Here is a 20,085-nt window from a genome sequence, read left to right as displayed (position 1 = left end):
GCATCGTCACAAATTCTCACTGCAAGTGTGGTGGAGCTGCAGGTGATGAAGCAGTAACATTAGGCTTGTAACAAATCAAATCGTCAAGATTCATTACCACCGTTCACTTCAAGAATCTATTATTTATTCAGTCTCGTGTGTGTTGTCCGTTTGCCAAAGTGTTACATTTGCCTATCATTTACATGCAATTTGCATAACCCGTAAACATTTGCTTCTCACACGCGCGAGTTGATGCATGTGTTATCGCGAGTGTAGGAACCGCGTACGATTGAGGAATCGTTCCTTGCCCAGTCGGTGTCGTCAAAAACGAAGGCCGGCAAACATTCGCCGCTCGCCACGTGGTAGCCCGGCCGGGGCACGTTGCTATGCGTATTTAAACCAGCTGTCGCAATAAGTACGTGTATGCTAATTTATACACGTCCTCTTTAAACAAAAGAATATCCAGCCACGGTATGAAGTGGGAATGTATTTCCGTTATTTATAAATACTGCTTATTTAAATGACTTTGTTTTGTACTAAACAAGACGGTGTCAAAATAGTTAATGTAATTATTTACATTTGCAAGGCGCATCTCATCTGTAGATCTCAATGCGCAAAGTTGGAGGTTTCTTCCACGTGACGACTGGCCGACTCCTGGAGTGGTAGCTTACTCCACACTGCAGTAATAGATGGGACCGTTGTCAAAGCAGTTGGAAGTCATATATAACGTTACCGACTGAATACTGAGAGGGTGATGGCCCACGCCACTAACTGCCGTGGGAAATGCAGTGAGGAATGGAGGTCAGAGCCGTTGACCGAATTCTACAAGTGGGGTAGCTGACTCCGTCATGCATTGACGAGACGGAGTGTCAATACGGAGGTTTACTCAACGTGACCGAATACTGGGGGTGGTAGTTCATTCCGCTGACTGCGGTGAGAAACGCAGGGCATGAGAGGAATGGTCACAGCTACTGTCTAGACATTTTGATCGCTGTGACGCAACCAGCCGCCACTGGCTGTTCCATCGTCACAAGTAGACCGAGAGAGTGCAAAGATCGAAAATAAACTCAAGTTAACAACGGAGAGCACGAGACATAGTAAACCGTTCCTGAAACGCCTGAGCGTAATCGTTCGCTCAGCGATGCTGACCGTCACCACGTCGTGAAGAGCATCATTCCCCTAAGTCAGGGGTGGGTAACATTCTTTCTGCCAAGGGCCATTTGGATATTTATAACATCATTCGCGGGCCATACAAAATTATCAACTTAAAAATTAGCTTGTTATATTTGGTCAAACATTTAATTAACTCGCCCCTAATGTGATGGCTGGAACTGCTTCTCTTTGGTGAGGTGTGTGATGTTAGCTGGTATTGATGATGGTGTTGCTACTCGCAACTGCTTTTCCTGGTTTGCTCCTAGATTTATAGAATTTCGAGTCCCGCCTGCAGTTACCTTGGCAGGGCAAAACCAAATGATTTCGCGGGCCGGACGTTTCCCACCCCTGCCCTAAGTGGTGGTTCCTTCGCCCAAAGAGCCCATATCTTATTATATGGAATGCACAGTGAACGCTTACAAAAAGAAAGTGTCTCAATCATCGTGGATAAATAACTGCCCAGTCATCCACAGTGGGAATCTTCCCAGCTTCCTTGGTGCATGCAGTGAAATCAGGGTTGCCACCTGCCCTGGGGAGGCTTGCTGTCCTAGGAAATCTATCACCCCAGGACATTAAAAGTCCCGGTTTTTATCACCTGCTTGACACACCACTCAAGAAAATGCATTTACATGTAGTTCACCTTCTGGTATTATGCGATATTCTTCTCTCCGTCGTACAGAATGACTGCGTGACACGCGCCCCGGTTTTAAAGTGCTTCACTGCCTGCAAGCGCGGCCCGCGCTGCACACACTGCACCGTGAAGTCCCGGTGTCGAAAAGGCGTTGGCTTAGCTCGTTTGGTAGTGTTGCTGCTGCTGCTGCTGTCACCTCCTTCCCCACTGTGCTTAGGACAGCGGGAGAGGAACGGCGCAGCATTCCAAAGTGCGCGCAGGCGTTGCAACTGCACCAAGTGCCAACGACGGGCCAGAGTGGCCCAGGCACCGGGGCCACAAAGAGGGGGAGGAAATTGGGATAGAGGGTAGAGGTTAAGGCCCCGTTTAATTCATTGCACCAGGGCCCATGCCAACCGTGCTACGCCAACTGCTGGAGAGAAGCGTCGGAAGATGTACTGCCACAATTGTACCGAAGTCGAGTACTGTGAAATATTTATTTAAACAAAAATAAATCTTCGTGTTGAAACTTGTGACTGCCGAGTCCCACTGCAGGGAGTCGCACATCACGTGTGAAGGACACTTGACCGGGCAAGCTCTGAGTGCGGTGGTCGGGTGGCTCAAGAGGTTAGAGCACTGAGCTGCCTGGGGTTAAACTGGGTTCTCAATTGTAGTGAGCAGGGGCGGTTTCTTCATTAGGGCGATTGGGCGACGCACCACCAATGTCATTCAACCACAGAGTCACGCTAGCCGTCACTGTGCCTCTGGATATAGTCCAATCAGCGTCATGTCACGTTCTGTGGAGTACCGCCTCTTTTTGGGCGATTTCACTCCGGCTGAGAATCGCCCAGAGTGTTCCCATAGACTTACATTCAAAGATGTTTTTTTTCGAACGGGGGGCGCTGCAATGCATTCTCTATGGCTTCCGGGAGGGCTCGCACTAACGTGCTTACGTCATCATACGTAAGCACGTTTCAGTCAACAATTTTATTTGTCGCCACCTAGTGGAATCTTTAATAAAATAAACTTGAGTGGATTGTATTAATAGTGAGTATAGAAACAAACAAGATGTATTGTAAGAGTCACTTTATTTTTCATTAATATTAAAGTGAAGTTGCCTTTACATGCTTAAGCTGTTAATTTATCCTTTGCATGGGTGGACCTTATCCTTATAAATCATCCAGACATTTGCCCCCCCTAAGAGATTTTGCAGGTGCCGCCACTGGTAGTGAGTTCACGGTTTCAGCCACGTCGCCAATGATTGCACACACACAACAAAACATGACATTCAATTTGGTCGTGCATTTAAGTTTGTTCAATTCCAGCTCTGAGAATTCACAATATCAATTTGACTGTTATGCGAGACCAGATGTCTCTCGAATGGATCTCCGAGGTAGCCCTGTGATATCCGCTTCCGTGGGCCGTTCTCAAGCACAACGCGTTGTTCTGCTCTTTGAGAAAACCGAGTGGATTTTTACTCGAATTGCGTGATGTTTGCACAATAGGAGTAAAATTGGGGAAAAATACTAAATGTAAAATATACAAAAAGCGGGTCCGTCTCTGAACCAAATAAGTTACTCGAGTTATATTTATTCAAATACTAGTTGGGCCAGTTTAACACGTAGGCTTTCGTGAACAATATCCATAATACAGGGTTTTTTTGTTGTTAGATCGCGTGACTGTGTCTTTAAACCCACCAACATCCGACAGCCAATTAGTAAGGTTTGTCACGTAAACACAACATGCCAATTCGTGTCTCGTACAGCACGCCTGTGTGTTGGAGAGTAACGAATTGGCATGTTATGTTGACATGACAAACTTGTTGGCTGTGGTGGGTGGTGGCGGGTTTGACAACACATTTATATTTACGCGATCTAACCCAACCAAACCGATATTATGGAACAATCTCCAACTTGAGCCCCCCTGGCAGCCTCAAGTGTCCGGCAGCCCTTTGTCAATCCGCTGTTGAAGCGCCTCCTTCACGCTTCCGGGTCATGGGTTTGACCATACTTCACCACACCAGTCATTGCAGATTGGTGCATGGAGTTTGCGGGCCCACAAGACTGGTTCGCTCGCCACTCCATGTTAGCCGTCCACGGGTAAAGGGCCGTCCATAAATGACGTCACGCACCTAGGGGGGTGGAGGGGGGTTCAGACATTTGTGACGAAGGGGGGGGGGGAGTAAAAAATCGTCCAAAATCGCGTGACGTCATTTATGGACGACCCCTAATCGAACTCGGGTCGCCTTGGTTGAAAAACGCAGTGCGCTAACCACTGCGCCACCGCTCCCCACCTTCCACAATGCAACGTATTTCACGGTGGAAATCCGCACGGGGGTCTCGACACTTTGAGGAGGTGGGGCGCTGCTACATTGGGAAGGTTTGGCCCATTCTTTGTCAGTACCTGGAGAGAGAAAAAAATGTACTCCGCACGGAAGGATTCAACAATCCCTTGTGATCTCGGCAAGAGCGAACAGCCTCGCAGGGGCGCTTGCTGTGACGTCATGTAACCCACGCGACCCTGCGCGCAACGTCACTCGGCATGACGTGACGTCACCCACGCGGCAGGCGGAACGCATGACGTCACCCAACTGTGCGAAACGCAAGTGACGTCACCAAGGTACTTCGCGCGTGACGTCGGCGCTCACACCAGGAAGTGTGCGTGACGTCATTCGTCAAGTACACGTGTTAACGCCCGTGCGGCACGTGTCTTTCCCCCCCCTCACCTTGTCCCTGAGCCCAACTCATCCTGTGGGAGGTGCGGGACCCCACGGGACCCCACGGGTCTCGTCGCTCCTCTTGGTCGGGGTGGTTGGGAGGGCACCCGCGATGGCGTCAGACCTGAAGGAGCTGAGCAAGAAGGTGACTGAGCCGTGACTCGTCCCACCGTGGTTCCTTTGCCGCGGTCCACTCATTCATCCCGCGTCACTGTCGTTCACTTATTCGCTGCGGTTCGCTCATCCACCAAGCAGCTCATTCGACAGCGTTCCCTTTGCCGCGGTTTGAGTGGTCACAATTAATTCACCGCGGTCAATTCATTCATCCGCGTGACTGTCGTTCACTTATTCGCTGCGGTTCGCTTATTCGCACGTGGTTACACTTTCAACAATTCCAGCTGGTTCACACCGAGTCACAGTTCACTCCTGCACTAGATTCACTCTCAACGTGTTCATTTATATTGGTGCCATCTACAATTATACATCGTTCATTCACCGCTCTTCACCAATGTACAGCGATAACTAAGCCAGACCACGTCGCATTTCCCATATTTGTCTCTTAGCGTAAAATGTTTTAAGTATTTTTGTTACACATTCCATCGGCCACGCGGGCTTTCGAAAGTAAAATTTGCGAGCAATCATTGATTTCACACGCGAAAACTCTGGACCGGTTTCGACGTTTAGCGGTTCATCAGTAGGGTTAAGCTTGTAGCCTGACAACAAAGTCAGAGTCTTGCCACGTTCTGACCTACCCATACTGGACATCTGTGCAAAAAATAGCTTCATAGCTCACCGAATTCTTCCAGTATAAATAAATGTTCTGATTTTGACTTATATTTATCAAACCGCTCTAACCGTCTATGAGACTGTGTGTCTTCTGCCAGGCGATACCGGACCCGGTCCTGGACTCTAACCGTGACACGTGTTTCGCAGGTGCGGGAACAGACGGTACTTTGCGAGGAGCTTGCCGGGCTGGCCGCTGGCAGGGTGAGTGAACCACAGACGGGCCCATCATCATCAGCATCGTGGCTGCCACACATTGGCTGCTGGTGATGCTGAATGTGGCCTTAGGGGTGACGGTGGTGAATGTGGCATTGGGGTGACCTGGGTATTGGGCCCAGTACACAGGGTCGACTGGCAATGGGCATGCAAGGGTTAGGTAAGCGATGGTTATTGAATCAAAATCTGTATTTAGAGTGGAGGAATCCGATGAGCTATGAAGTTCTTTTTCGATTTAAAGCTTTCGTGACTGCAGGGATTCATCTTTTTGGTTCTTTTGGTAAAGTCACGTAGAAGGGAAATAATAAAATTAAACATAATAAAATACAATTCTCACGACGTTTCGGCTGCTTGCGTTGTGGCCGAAACGTCGTGAGAATTGTATTTTATTATGTTTTAATTTTTTTACATTTTTTCCCTTCTCCGTGACTTTACGGAAAGAACCGAGAATAGGAAGCTCTTATTGGGCAGGCACAGAGGCAGGTAAGGAAATAATAATGTCCATTTGTAACTCGCACGATGTTTCACAGACATACGTGGCTGTGACCCTGAGGCGTGGGATAATTAAGGGACAGGCTTGGAAAAGTTGATTGGGAATGCAGGTGGCAGCCAGTGGGCATGCAGGAAGATAGTTCATGGGCATGCAAGGGATAGTTTATACTGGTAGGAACCTCCTGGTTACACCAGCCCACAGTGGATTATTGTGTCCGTCCGTCGTGCAGGGAGGGGCTGGGTGGGGAGGGAGGGGCTGGGTGGGGTAGGGAGGGGCTGGGTGGGGAGGGGCTGGGTGGGGAGGGGAGGGTGGGGAGGGGCTGGTCACCCCGTGGTGCCCTTATAAAACTCAACGTTTAACCTACTCACGCTGGCTTGTGCCCGCCCTCACAGTCGGTCATATTTGCGGAATACACCACGCCGCCGTTGACCCTGGCCATTGACCGAGCAACCCAACGTTCCTACCAGCTCCCTCCGCAGGAATGTGTTTAGAAGGACCGTATCATCAAGAGACACATAAGAGACAAGCAGAGGATTGGTGTGAAGCACGTGAGGGGCAGGGGCGCGAGGCACCCATGCCGTGGCCTGTTGTTGTCTTCACAGCGTGTCTACACGCAGCAGCCAAACAGCGACGTCTATTTCCTGGCGGAGAAACCCCAGATGCTGAGCAAGTGCAGAAGTGAGTGGCAGGGTTCGCCGTAGCCCGGTTTACCTTTCGCCGACCCCTAATCTTACACCAAAACCCTAACCATACTCCTGACTTATAATCGTAGCTGTAACCCCTGACCTTACATCCACCCATAACGCTAACCCCGAATACTGGCGTAATGGTTCGTGCATTGAATTAACACACCAGTGACCTTGCAGTGAGTTTAGAAGTTCCGTGAAATCTCCGTATAATCCACTGACCTTTGCCTGCAAAGCATCTGATCGCAGGCGTGCGTGCGCTTCCACGTTCAGCTCGGTCTGCTGTGAGACGGTGTAGATATCCTATGCGCTGTATCCTCTGGCCTCTGGTCGCCGTTTCAACCCAATCCCTGCGTCATCAACTCTGTCCACCCAGAAACGCTCGACGACCTCAAGCAGCAGGAGAAGAAGCAGGAGGCAGCGTTGGCGAGCAGCACCGCCGAAGATTCTCACAAGCGGCGCTCCTTCCACTGACGTCTGTGCGCGGGCGGAGGAGCAGACCCAGGCGCCAGCCATGTGCGGGATCTTCTGCGCGGTGGTGCCGCACGACCCCGTGATCCCTCGACCCGATCCCCTGCCCGACCGATTGACCCAGGACCTTTTGGAGGGGCGGGGGCCCGACCTTGGCGGGCAGCTGACGGTGCTGACGACGCCTGAAGATGCCGGTGCCGGGACGAGCGCCGGCTTCGAGCTGCGGTTTCTGGCACGAGTACTGCACCTGCGGGGCGACTCGCCCGAGCCCCAGCCGGCGGTGGACGCTCGGGGAAACGTGCTGCTGTGGAACGGCGAGGTGTTTGGGGGGCTTGAGGTGCCCCCCGGAGAGAGCGACACGAGCGTGGTGCTGCGAGCGCTGGCTGGTGACGGTGACGACAGCGGTGGCGATGGTGCCGACAGTGCCATCCTCTCCACGCTGAGCCTCGTGCGGGGCCCCTGGGCGCTGCTCTACTACCAGCGCGCCAGCCGATGCCTCTGGTTCGGCAGAGACTGCTTGGGTCGCCGCAGCCTCTTGTGGCTGTTCCCGGAGGCTGGTGATGCTGGTGACGGCGGTGGCGGTGGTGCTTGTGGTGGTGGCGGTGGTGGCACGGTGGATCCTCGCTGGTTTGCCATCAGCTCCGTGGCATCACAGCAGGCGCCTGCCGGTGCACGGTGGTCAGAAGTTCCAGCCGATGGAGTCTACAAGGTGCATCTGGGGAGTGGTGGTAGCGGTGGTAGTGGCCTCCAGGTTGAGTGGTTTCCCTGGCGCTGGAGCCCACCGGAGTTGGCGCCACCATCTGGCGTGGATGGAGCTGCCAGAAGGACACCCGACACGCAGGACGACTCCTGCCACTGCCACTCGGGATCCCCTCTAGGCACGACCCCCCGTCCATTGGGAGGGTCTAGAGGAGGAGAGACTCCGACTGAAGAGGATGGACGAGCGGAGGAGTTGCCGCCGTTCTTCTGTGTGACGCCGAGCAAAGCTTACCCGGGACTTCGCTCATTTGTGCCACCCATGAACATGAGCGTGCCACAGTCTCCGAGCCCCCACCCTCAGGGCCCACACCCTCAGGACCCCCACCCTCAGGGCCCCCACCCTCAGGGCCCCCACCCTCAGGGCCCCCATCCTCATGGTCACGTCCCGCTAGGCCCCGACGTGATCTCGGAGCGCATGGTGGCCGCTCGGCAGTTGGTGGAGGCTCTGGATGAGGCCGTGCGTGTGCGATGCATCCCGGAGAATTGTGGCGGCGGTAGCGGCACCAGCGGAGCAGCAGGAGGCGGTGTTGGTGATGGCAGCACTGACGATGGCGGGGGCGCAAGTAACGCCGGTGGTAGCACCAGCGGCTATGGCGGTCATGGTGGAAGCATTGCCGGTGAGGCTTCGGTGGCCGTGCTCTTCTCGGGCGGGCTCGACTGCATGGTGCTAGCGGCGCTGGCTCACCGCCACGTCCCGGCCCATGAGCCCATCGACCTCCTGAATGTCGCCTTCGAGTGCCGGCGACGCCCGCCGGGCGGTGCGGTGGCTTCCGGTATCGGCAGGCGCCATCGAGACCACGGGAATAACTCGCGTAAGTCGGCGGGGGCACGGAAAGGCGACCCTCCAAAGAGGGGGGCGCCAGCTGCTCGGGTGGAGAAGGGTGAGCGCAGCAATGGGGACGGGAGTGCAGCACCGTCGGCGGAGAGTGGGGCTGGTGAAGAGAAGATGGAGATTGGAGGGCGGGACGGAGGACCGTTTGATGTTCCCGACAGGTGAGACTGCTCAATCAGTCGATCAATATCTTTAATTTAAAACCAAGTGAGACTAAATCTGTAATTGTGGAATACTTTTATGTTGTCTGCCAACCAAGTCGCCCTTGAAACAGAACTACTTAGCTCAATGGGATTTGCTCGATGTCACTCACTGCTGATGTTAGCTGGTGCCAACATTCGAACTCAGTTGGCCGGGTACACAGCGTGGTACGTTAGGCACTACGCTAGCATAGAGAGAAATATATAACTTACATTTTCGCGAAAATACTAAAAAATATTAAGTCGCAGGTAGAGGTGGTGCGTTTTCACCTGCTCGGCATTGAACAACAACAAAGCGTCACTCGTTCTCGCCCTCCGTCGGGGGTGCCCGTGCCAGGCTAAGTGCACGAGCGGGGCTGGAGGAGCTGCGGACGCTGTTCCCCCACCGCCGCTGGCGCCTGCTCGGGGTGGACGTGCGCGGGGACGAGCTGGCCTCCGCCCGCGCTCGCCGCATCGCCCACCTCGTCCACCCGGCGTGCTCCGTGCTGGACGACGCGCTGGGATGCGCCCTGTGGTTCGCCGCACGCGGCCGCGGACAACTCCTCCTTGACGAGGGGGATCGGGGAGGAACCCCTGCGAGTGAACCGGGGTCACCGCCGCCAGGGTCCACCACCGCCGCCATCACGGTGCCCGCTGGACCGGAGCTGTTTGTGAGTCGAGCCAAGGTGAAGTCCAGTTGTCTTCTTGGTGCTTTCGGTAAAGTCACGTAGAAGGGAAATAATAAAATAATAAAAATACAACATAATAAAATACAATTCTCACGACGTTTCGGCCACAACGCAAGCAGTCGTCCTCAGGTGAAGAACAGGTCTGTCAGAAAGACAGCGTCTGAATGTCTCAGCATCTGACGCTGAATGTCTCATTCAGACGCTGCGTTGTGGCCGAAACGTCGTGAGAATTGTATTTTATTATGTTTTATTTTTATTATTTTATAATTTCCCTTCTACGTGACTTTACCGAAAGAACCAAGAAGATGAATCCCTGCAGTCACGAAAGCTTTAAATCGAAATTGAAGTCCAGTTGCTGAGTAAAAGTAATCTCGTTTCGCGTCTAAACGTTCTTGCAGTAGAGTGTGCTACCTTGGTTGTTGACGCTGCCGTGGTGTGATGTTTGGCACACTGTACTGGTGATCCGCATGTCGCCGGTTTGGTTCAATCTCCCGGAGTGGCAGTTGAAATAATTGGCAAGTTTATTAACCACTCGCGCCCCCACCCACCAACAAGCTAGTCATTCGCCCAATGGCTACCAGAGTCTCCGATCCCACAAATAATGGTGGAAGAAAATAGTGAGGTTCTTTTGAAATTGGATTGGGAGCCAGTAGAGGGATCGGGCTGGTTGGCGGTTGGACAGACCTGTTCTCCACCTGAGGACGGCTGCTTGCGTTGTGGCCGAAAAGTCGTGAGAATTATTTTATTATGTTTTATTTTTATTATTTTATTATTTCCATTCTACGTGACTTTACCGAAAGAACCAAGAAGAAGGTTCACCAACCCTTTCCACCAAAGCACCGGATCACAGGCATGCACTACCACCACCATGCCGGGCTTGCGTTGTGCCCCATCTCTGTGCCATCGAATGGCACAGAGATGGGGCACCACGGTAGCGAGATGTTATCTCCCTCACCTGGTATGCAGGAGGTCGTGGGTTCGATCCCGACCCCGACACTTGTATATTTGGAGTTCGCTTGTTCTCCCCGTGGCGCGTGGAATTATCTCCGTGTCTTCCGGTTTTTCCCTCCACATTTAGAATAAACGTGCGTTTTAAAGTATTTGGCTGCTATACATTTCCACGCGATAAGCCGCTTCGTTGAGCAATCATTTGTGATAGCCAGGTCGCTTGTGAAAAATAGCTATATAGCTCAGTGTGGGCCTTACCTGGTAAAATTAAAAATAGTTTAAATAGTTTAACGTGATGTGTACCAATCCACGAGCCTCACTTTTTGGTGCTTCTCTCTTCTTCCTCACCCCCCGCCCCCCGTCAGGTTTTGCTGAGCGGTCTCGGCGCGGACGAGCAACTCGCCGGATACTCGCGGCACGCAGCACGCTTCCGGCAGGGAGGCTGGGGCGCCCTGGCCGCCGAACTGCGCGCCGAGTTGGGCCGCATCGGACGCCGGAACCTCGGGCGAGACGACCGTGTCACGGCCGATCACGGCAAGGAGGCCCGGTGAGTAGTGGCACCACCGGCATCCGTCATCGTCAGCCGTGATCTTTCCACTGCTGGATGACGGCCTACCCCAAACCCTGCTTTGGCTGCCGCTTCGACATTAGTCTTTGTTACCTGCTTATCCAAGAAAGCTTCCCTGGGTCAGCAGTGAGATGTTTGGCAAATTTAGTTTTGCTTCGTATGGGAGGAAACTGGAGAACTCGTGAAAAAAAACCCGACACATGCTCGGGCATTACATACAATGCTCCGCACATAGAGATTCAATCGATAGATAGATCCAATCCATCAGATATTCTGTGGACTGAACCCATTTCTGTCCTGACATCTCGTGGCCAATTTCATGTTCGATAATAAAAATGAGTTAATTTGGATGTCACACAATTCTTACAGCAGCAGACTGTAAGAATTGTGCATCTCTACAGCACCTGTCATTCTAAAACAATCTCTCATCCAAATTATAACCAGGTTAAAAACTCTGCTTAAGCTTCTGAATTCAGATATGGCCACGGGCCGTGTTGTCGATTTGTCGACTGTTGGGGGGTGGCGGTGCACGTCTGGTGTTATCTTCCGGCTTCATTACCTAGCCCTGACAGTCTCCCCCATCCATCCAATTGCTGAACAGGTTCGATTCCGCTTAGCTTTATTTATATAAATCTTTCAACACTTCTCGCAACTCCGATTAGCACGGTTGGGTACGTACTGTGCAAAAGAAATTCAACATACATACTGTACGTACGTACAACACGATCACAGGCCGTGCGTTGCGGAGCGCGGCGCTGACTGCCGGGTCTGTCGTGTGGTGCGACGGTGCGCGCGCGTTGTGGCTGTGCCGCCAGGTTCCCGTACCTGGACGAGGCCGTGGTGTCCCAGCTCTCGGCGTTGCCGGCGCACGTGAAGGCCGATCCCGGCGCGGCGCGCGGCACGGGTGACAAGCTGCTGCTGCGCCAGGCGGCGCTCGTGCACCTCGGCCTGGCCGAGGCCTCCGCTCGGCCCAAGCGCGCCCTGCAGTTCGGCTCTCGCATCGCGCACATGGAGGGGGGCGGCGGTGGCGGCGGCGGCGGCGGCCCAAGGGAGCGTGGGTCCGATTCCTGTTCGCGGCTGGTGCAGCAGCATCGCCCCCCTCCTGAGTGCGTCTGATGGGAGGAGAAGCGGTGGCTGTGCGTTTGCTGTGTTTGAGTGTAACGCGTTTCAAGGGGATGGTGGTTGTGTGTCGGCAGGGGGGGCGTGGTGGCGGTTGTGATTGAGAATGGAGGCAGTTGTGTTTTAAAATGTTGATAGTGTTTTAGTGAAACTGAGAAATGTCACTCTGAAATGGACGGCCGTCTGGGGGTGGTGAGTGTTTGATGGAGGTGGCTAGTTCTTTGGGGGGGCTGATGGCTGCGTGCAAGAGTAAGAGTCGAAAATACGTGCTTTGTATGAGAGATACAGCTGTGTCTTGATTATCAAAGCGATGGCTGCAAATCACAATAAATAATAATCCCATAATGTGAGAGAGAGAAAATGTGTGCCTTTATAACCACGTGAGAGACAACATTATCTTTGCAAGGAAGACCAGGGATGAAAACCAATGGATATTACAGAAATATCTCAATAAGAGGGAACGTAGATGAATCCAACGTTTCTTAAGTTTAATAAAAGGCAGAAATGTGTGCAAGAATGAAAGCTGATGAACAGATCAGGGCTGGCACTAGGGGGGTGGGGTCCACATTTGCAATCGTGCGTTTAGAGTATTTGGCTGCTATAGATTTCCACGTGATAGACCACCTCGATGAGCTATCATTTCCGGGTAGGTCACTTCTGAAAGAGAGCTACGTGGTTCAGTGGGTACCTTAGCAGGTAAAATAAATAATAATAAAATTTACCTGCTGGGATAGGCCCTGCACCACCAAATATCGCTGCTTTGACCTTTTGCCAATCCACTCTCGTGACTGGAGGTCTTCGCAAAGGTTAGCCAAGTGTCGCAGTCTTGCAAACCAACAATTCCTATCTTCGCTCACCTGCACACGAGCCGATGTCATCGCTCCCATCTCTGGGTGGATGACTTCTTCCCGGGAGCGTTCCTTCCTTTGCCTGACACTTCACCATTAGTTTCAAATCCTCCCCAATCATCTCTTCGGGCAACGTTGTTTTGGTTAAGTTCGCATGCAAGTTCGTTGGGAATGAAGGTCAGGAATAAGCAATGGGAATTCAGAACTTGAGGATTTCATCTTCTATAGGCAGATACGGGGATTGGCCTGCGGGTGGCGTGAGATGCCCAGTGGCGCGGTGAGACGGTCAAAGGCAGTGAATTTTTGTTGTAACCAGTTTCTAACCAAAGAATCAAAACGTCAAGCGACCAGCATGCACGCAGCACCGTCAATGATGCAACAAGTTAACATGATTTGTACTCTTGGTTTTATCGGTAAAGTCACGTAGGTAAACAATGAAATTAAAATGAATGAAAATAAAATTTTCCATTTTTTACCTACGTGACATTAAAAAATGAAATTAAAATTAATAAAAATGAAAAATGTATTTCATTTTTTACCTACGTGACTTTACCGAAAAAACTAAGAGTATGAATCCTTGCAGTCACGAAAGCTTCAAATCTAGAACATGATTTGTGTTTTTTTATTGACCAGTGTTATGATAAAGTGTCGTGACTTGCTGGATGTACTCTCCAGCTAAACGCCGTGTCCATTTAAATGTTGTGAAATTACATTACAGCAGTTTTCTTCACCAGTTTTCAGAGTGGGTTCTCGGGGGGGGGGGGCGGTCACTTTCGCCGATAAGACATCATCAGTGTCAGGGCCGACACACATTTGAAGCCATTTTTGGGTTTGAAAGCAGCACGATATTTTAATAGACAGAAACGAGAAGTACAAAGGGCTCGCATAATGCGCATGCACCTTGACTCATTAACCCCCCGCCCACCCCCCACTTTGCACAAGAGCGCAGAAGCGTGGTCATCACATCTACACCTCTAAGGAACGAAACAGGTCATTACTGGCGAAACGTCGATCTCGGACTGTAAATGTTGCGGCTTGGCTCTCCAACACACCGGTTAGTGCTGTGCTAGTGACGAATTGGCCACGTTCTGTTTACGTGACAACCCTTGCTAGTTGGCTGTGTCGGGTGGTGGCGGGTTTAAACGACATTTACGTGATGCAACCCTAAAAACAACCTCTTATGGATGATGGGGGGGGGGGTGTTTTCACCATTTGTGTATTGTCGGTGGTCACCAGTGGCCCACGCGCCTTGCAACGAGGGACCACTACTCCACCACCCCGGTGGAATAACACCACGTTTGGAACGTTAATAACACCACGTTTGGCACTTTAATAACACCACGTTTAGCACGTTAATAACACCACGTTTGGACCGCGCGACATTTGTTTTGGCTGTCGGGTGCGGAGGGTTTACGACAACAGATTTGTACACGACCTAACCAAAAATGAACATTGATCGTAAGAGCCTACGTGTAATTAAAATAAAGCCTTACTGGTCAGAGTTTGATGAATGCATTGGCCACGTATATTTGTAAACGTGGCAATTTTGTCGGGTGGTGGAAGGTGCAGGATAAGTTTGGTACTAAGGGGCCGTCCATAAATGACGTCACGCGATTTTGGATGATTTTTGACCCCCCCCCCTCTCGTCACACGGCGTCACAAAAAGTCAGACCCCCCCTCAAATGACGTCACAAAGCTCTGACCCCCCCCCAAAAATAAAACATGCTTCAAATTGCTTTAAACTACAGTATTGTCATTGTAGTGCGTAGTTAATGTGGCGTTGCACTGATGTAGGAGAAAACATTAAAAAAGTATATTTAATGAAATAAAACGTGTTGTCTATATTTATTTAAAGTTACGCATTTTGATGTGACGTCACATTTATCACCCCCCCCTCGTCACACATCGTCACAAATGTCTGACCCCCCCCCCGCCCCTAGGTGCGTGACGTCATTTATGGACGGCCCCTAACCACTCCGTAGGCTAACCCAGTGGCAAATTCGGATCACTGCATCGGCTACGGAAACCTTGGTTTTATAGATTACTGTACTGTACACAGGGTGTACCCGATGTCTTGTAGTTATCCAAAACTTCATATTTTTAAAATAAGGTTTATTTAAAACAAATTAATGTGCAAAGGGAAAACACTTACCGCATAAACAATTGATCCGATATACACCTTCTGTTGATAACTTCCGTAATTCATCTTTAGTACAAGACACTCGTTTTTTTTATCTTGTTTACCGGACCAAATCTCACTTTAATGTTTTGCTTTTGCGAAACACGGGATAATTTGTCAGTAACTCCCGAGATATATGGTATTTTAATTGTTTTGATCTGATCACTTTCAGCAGAATTGTTGTTCGATCTTGATTTGGCATTCAATGCTCTGTTAATTTGAGCATTATTGTAGCCATTCAGTCTTAGTGCTTCTTTAACTTGTTTAATCTCTTTACTTAAACTTCCACCATCTGGCACTGTCTTTCCCGATGTATGCACGATTTCTGTGCTGGGGGATGATGCGAATCTGCATTCAGATAGGCATCTGTGTGCGTTCCCTCTCTGTAGACGCTGTGTGTTATTTTGCCATTTTGACCGCGTCCGAGCAAAATATCCAGGAAGAGGAGTGTGTTGTTTACCTCCATTTCCATGGTGAACTGAATGGCCGGGTTTTGCGCATTGAGATCATTTAAAAATGCATTAAGTGTATCTTTACCATGTGGCCAGACAACCAAAGTGTCATCGACATATCTAAACCAAAAAGATGGTATTAATGTACTCGAGGCAAGGGCTCTTGTTTCAAAGTTTTCCATATTACAGATTTGCTATAGCAGGAGACAAAGGAGAGCCCATTGCTGCTCCTTCTATTTGTTTAAAGAAGTCACCTCTCCACACGAAATAAGTGTTATTTAGACAACGGTCGGCTAGTTTTGGAATATCTTCTGGCAAGCCTGTCTTCTTTACCAGTGCATCAAGTAATTTAAGTCATACTCTTTGGTTCTTTCGGTAAAGTCACGTAGGTATAAAATAAAATACGACGTTTCGGACGCAACACAAGCGTCCGTCATCAAGATTCATTTCAGTGACTCGTTAACTGGAACCTTCCACCTTGATACAGTAAATTTAGCTGTGACGGTCCCACCTGAAGACGGAGACTTGTGTTGCCTCCGAAACGTCGTGATTTAATTGATTTATTTTCATTTATTTTTATTTTATTTTATTATTTTTTACCTACGTGACTTTACCAAAACACGTTCCTTCGGAGTGGGCAGGTAGGAACTTGGTTGGACAGCGCATTCGTGCAGGACAGACAAATAATCCCTGGTGGGGAGTGTGGAACCTGTTGTTCCTACCTGTGTACAAGATCACTTGACTTGAGGTAGCCAGGCAGCCAGCCAGATAGCCAGCCCCCTTAACTATCGGCCCCTCCCCCTTGTTTAGGCCCCTCCCCTGACCTCCCCTCAGGCCCCTCCCCTTACCCCCCCCTTCCTTAGGCCCCTCCCCTTACCCCCCCCCCCCCCCTTAGGCCCCTCCTCTGACCCCCCCCTCAGGCCCCTCTCCTGACTCCCCCCTTCCGTAGGCCCCTCCCCTGACCCTCCTCCCTTAGGCACCTCCCCTCTCCGTACCCGGCAGTAGGTCTCCACCAATCAAAGAGCTGTATATATTATATATTTATTTATGCACGACAGACAGACAAAACATCCCTGGTGGGCAGTGTGGAACATATTGTTCCTTACATTTAATGCCGACAGACCTGTTCTTCACCTGAGGACGGCTGCTTGCGTTGTGGCCGAAACGTCGTGAGAATTGTATTTTATTATGTTTTATTTTTATTAATTTATTATTTCCCTTCTACGTGACTTTACCGAAAGAACCAAGAACATGTTCTTTCCTGTAAAAACCTAAGAGTACTTCCCCCCCCCCTATATTAAATCACGAATGGTCTCGCCCAGTCGCCAGAGGAGGGGGGGGGGTGACGTCTCGTCCAATCAGAGCGGCTGTTGTAGGGGGGGGAGCCACCGACCAATGAGAGGGGCGCGTTTATATCGGCGTTCATCATGGCGCCGGAGAGCGGCTGATCGTATTTTCTGCTCCTTAAGCGCGACAATCGATAACAAATTGTAAATAATAACAATTACCAGCGTCGCGATTGGCAAACAAAATTAGTCACGCGGTTTTAATCGTCATCAATAGCGTCGTCAGTTTCATTTTTAAACGTCGCGAGGAGCAAACATGGTTATGTTGAAGTTGAGCGAGCAGGTGAGAGAAGCGCGAATCGAGATTTATTTTGAATGAGATGTCCCTCAGATGCTGTCGCTTACATTTAAAATCGTCCGAGGAAACGTGCGAATTGCTGTTATTGTTGTCGATGTGAATGCTGTTGATAGGAAAGTGCTGAATCTGGAATAACGGTGTCGCTTTGTGCATATGCGCGCGTGTTGTTGTGGTATTGTGTGTCTGTGTGTTTCTACAGTAACTAATGATGGCAAATACGACATTTAAACGCCTTGCTACGTATCGTGTTGTTCTAAATGTTATTTCACTCCTCTGCAATCGGGGCCATTGTTATGATTGTAATAGGCGTGCTGCGTGCTATCAATCCTGTTCGTTACGTAGACCGTTGTATAAGCAATGCGCGTGCTTTAAATGATCGTAGGGTCTAAGGGTTGACATAGGCAAGCCATCATTGCAATCTCTACATGGTAATAAAATCGGTACCACTTTGTGCGAACTCGTTAATGGTTGTCGAAGCTGGTCCCTGCCACGGGAATGTGGAATTCCACCCTTTGTCTATCCACTGCTGGATGAGGGCCTTCTCACACGCCTTGCTGATTGCGGAGGCCGTTTGGCCATACTTCACCCCGGCTGGTCAGTACGGATCGATAACGGCGGGCAGCATTGCCGTGTGTAGTATTATGCAGCTGGATATGAACACAAGCTGTTTGTGGATGGTGGGCCGCACATCCAGGCACTGTCCAAGCTCGGACCTGCTTGGCTTTCGAGGTCCGACCAGATCGGGCGCATTCCCAAACCCGGGTGATTTGTTTATAGGCGTCGAGGGTTACAGTGATGCTGTTACACCATTGGGACCTCCTTTGCCAGTAGCAAAATATGATAATTGGTTTTTTACCCTTTTATCTGGCAACAAAACTGACACCTTTTTTACAAGGAGTCATGTTTGCATTGACCACAATACCTGCGGTCGGAATGCAAACAAAAAACACAACTCTGATAAAGGTGTCAGTTTTGTTGCCAGATAAAAGGGTAAAAAACCAATTATCATATTTTGCTACTGGCAAAGGAGGTTCCAATGGTGTAAATGTTTACCCCGAGCTCTCATACTCTGATGGTGCATTGTCTTTGAGTTGTGCGCCTTTTGGCGTCATCTGGTCCAACACCATGTGAGACTAGGCTCTAAGAAAAGCTGTCTCGGGTGTGGACCAATCAATTTCAAGGACAGTGCATACATTATCAGAGTTGTGTTTTTTGTTTGCATTCCGACCGCAGGTATTGTGGTCAATGCAAACATGACTCCTTGTAAAAAAGGTGTCAGTTTTGTTGGCAGATAAAAGGGTAAAAAACCAATGATCAGTGATGCTGTTAACTACATCGGCTGGTATACAGGAGGTCGTGGGTTCTATCCTGCCTCTGACGCCTGCTGTATATGTGAAGGTTGCACGTTCTCCCCCGTGGTCGCGTGGATTTTTATCCAGGAGAACGTGCAAACTCCAGTTTTCCCCCCTCCACATTTAGAAAACATGTTGCTTCGAGAACAGGATTTGGCTGCTGTACATGTTTACATTATAAGCCGCTTCAACTGGGCTATCATTTGTGGCCAGGTCGCTTCTGAAAAATATCTATATAGCTCCGTGAGTCTTGCCTGGTAAAATACAAATGGTGAAATAGTTATATTTAACTTTGTTTGGTTGAAATAACTAAAGAGTGAATTCCTGCAGTCACGAAAGCTTCAAATTCAAATCAAAGAGTTAAATAGTTGCATGTAGTTTTCACGGTAAAAATGAACGTGCTCTTCACATTGTGCCCCTCTTATCTTTTACAAGGCTTTTGAAAAACCATTCCGATTTTGTTTTTACTTAATTGCAGTAGTTCGTTATGCTGATGATAGCTTACATGCCTTTGTTAGTCCACTGCTTAATGAAGGCCTCTCCTACACCGTTTCGTTCACGGTGCTTTTTTTTTTATCACACTTGAACACGTTGGTTAGTGCCGGTCGTGAAGGGCGGGTGCCGAAGATGTTCCACTGATGTTGACTGGCCAGAAGTAGAAGCTATGCTGTCGTTATAATGGTAGGAACCTCCTGGTTACACCAGCCCACAGGGGATTATTGTGTCCGTCATGCAGGGAGGGGCTGGGTGGGGAGGGGCTGGTCGGGGCTGGTCACCCCGTGGTGCCCTTATAAAACTCAAAGTTTAACCTACTCACGCCGGCTTGTGCCCGCCCTCAGTCGGGCATATTTGCGGAATACACCACGCCGCCGTTGACCCTGGCCATTGACCGAGCAACCCAACGTTCCTACCAGCTCCCTCCGCAGGAATGTGTTTTACAAGGTAGCCTGATTTATGAAGTTGGTGACTCGTTTAGTGTCTGTTTACAAATACACCAGGCACTCTGCATCCATCTCACCGGGTCACTTGGTATTACAGTGAGAGAATACAAAGAGGAACACATGATTAGCGAAACAAACGCAAGCTATGGAGATCATTTGGACTGTTAAGGAAAAGTAAGTGGGGCTGTCGCGGTTAGTGGTGATAGCCGATGGGTGATTTTAGACTGACGACGGAATGGCAGCCAAAGTATAGCGCATACCCGATAAGACAACCATCCATGTGAACATCAGTTCATTTGCAGGAGTGAGAAGAATTGTGCGATCGTAGTACTACTGTACTGCGAAGGCTGGCGGTGGCATGGGGTGGCCCTCATCCAGCTGTGGATAGGCCATGGCTCGTGATCACAATGATGATCTTTGAGTAGAATGGTAACCCATCCGTTGTCACAAACATAGTTCACATTAGCCG

General features: G+C 50.1%; 3 protein-coding genes across 7 annotated transcripts in view; all 3 read left to right on the top strand.

Annotated features, from left to right (window-relative positions):
* Positions 1–4,374: 4,374 nt before the first annotated feature.
* Positions 4,375–7,146, top strand: ASDURF (ASNSD1 upstream open reading frame). The gene is made up of 4 exons (XM_078603993.1): positions 4,375–4,602; positions 5,391–5,444; positions 6,552–6,627; positions 7,012–7,146. Exons 1-4 carry the CDS (start codon positions 4,570–4,572, stop codon positions 7,107–7,109), a joined length of 261 nt encoding a protein of 86 aa, XP_078460119.1. The 5' UTR covers positions 4,375–4,569; the 3' UTR covers positions 7,110–7,146.
* A 3-nt stretch (positions 7,147–7,149) lies between these two features.
* Positions 7,150–12,550, top strand: ASNSD1 (asparagine synthetase domain containing 1). Of its 2 annotated transcripts, none has more exons than XM_078603992.1 (4): positions 7,150–8,858; positions 9,235–9,547; positions 10,879–11,060; positions 11,897–12,550. In XM_078603992.1, exons 1-4 carry the CDS (start codon positions 7,150–7,152, stop codon positions 12,195–12,197), a joined length of 2,505 nt encoding a protein of 834 aa, XP_078460118.1. In that variant the 3' UTR covers positions 12,198–12,550. The 2 variants fall into 2 exon arrangements, with proteins under 2 accessions (XP_078460118.1, XP_078460117.1); XM_078603991.1 differs by having other exon boundaries at positions 9,235–9,562.
* A 4,497-nt stretch (positions 12,551–17,047) lies between these two features.
* The window catches only part of LOC144724678 (serine/threonine-protein phosphatase 6 regulatory ankyrin repeat subunit A-like), a 58,542-nt gene continuing 55,504 nt past the window's right edge, over positions 17,048–20,085 (top strand). For 2 of the 4 annotated variants that reach the window (XM_078603988.1, XM_078603985.1), the window contains exon 1: positions 17,048–17,308. In XM_078603988.1, the coding sequence (XP_078460114.1) occupies positions 17,282–17,308 (27 nt within the window). In that variant the 5' untranslated portion in view covers positions 17,048–17,281. Of the gene's footprint in view, positions 17,309–18,811; positions 19,357–20,085 lie in introns of those variants that run through there. The other 2 variants (XM_078603989.1, XM_078603986.1) reach the window with 2 other exon arrangements.

Source organism: Lampetra planeri, chromosome 21, assembly GCF_965212315.1.
Source record: "Lampetra planeri chromosome 21, kcLamPlan1.2.h2, whole genome shotgun sequence".
NCBI lineage: Eukaryota > Metazoa > Chordata > Hyperoartia > Petromyzontiformes > Petromyzontidae > Lampetra > Lampetra planeri.
The sequence above is the reverse complement of the archived record's forward strand: the minus strand, read 5'-3'. Positions and strand labels throughout refer to the sequence as shown.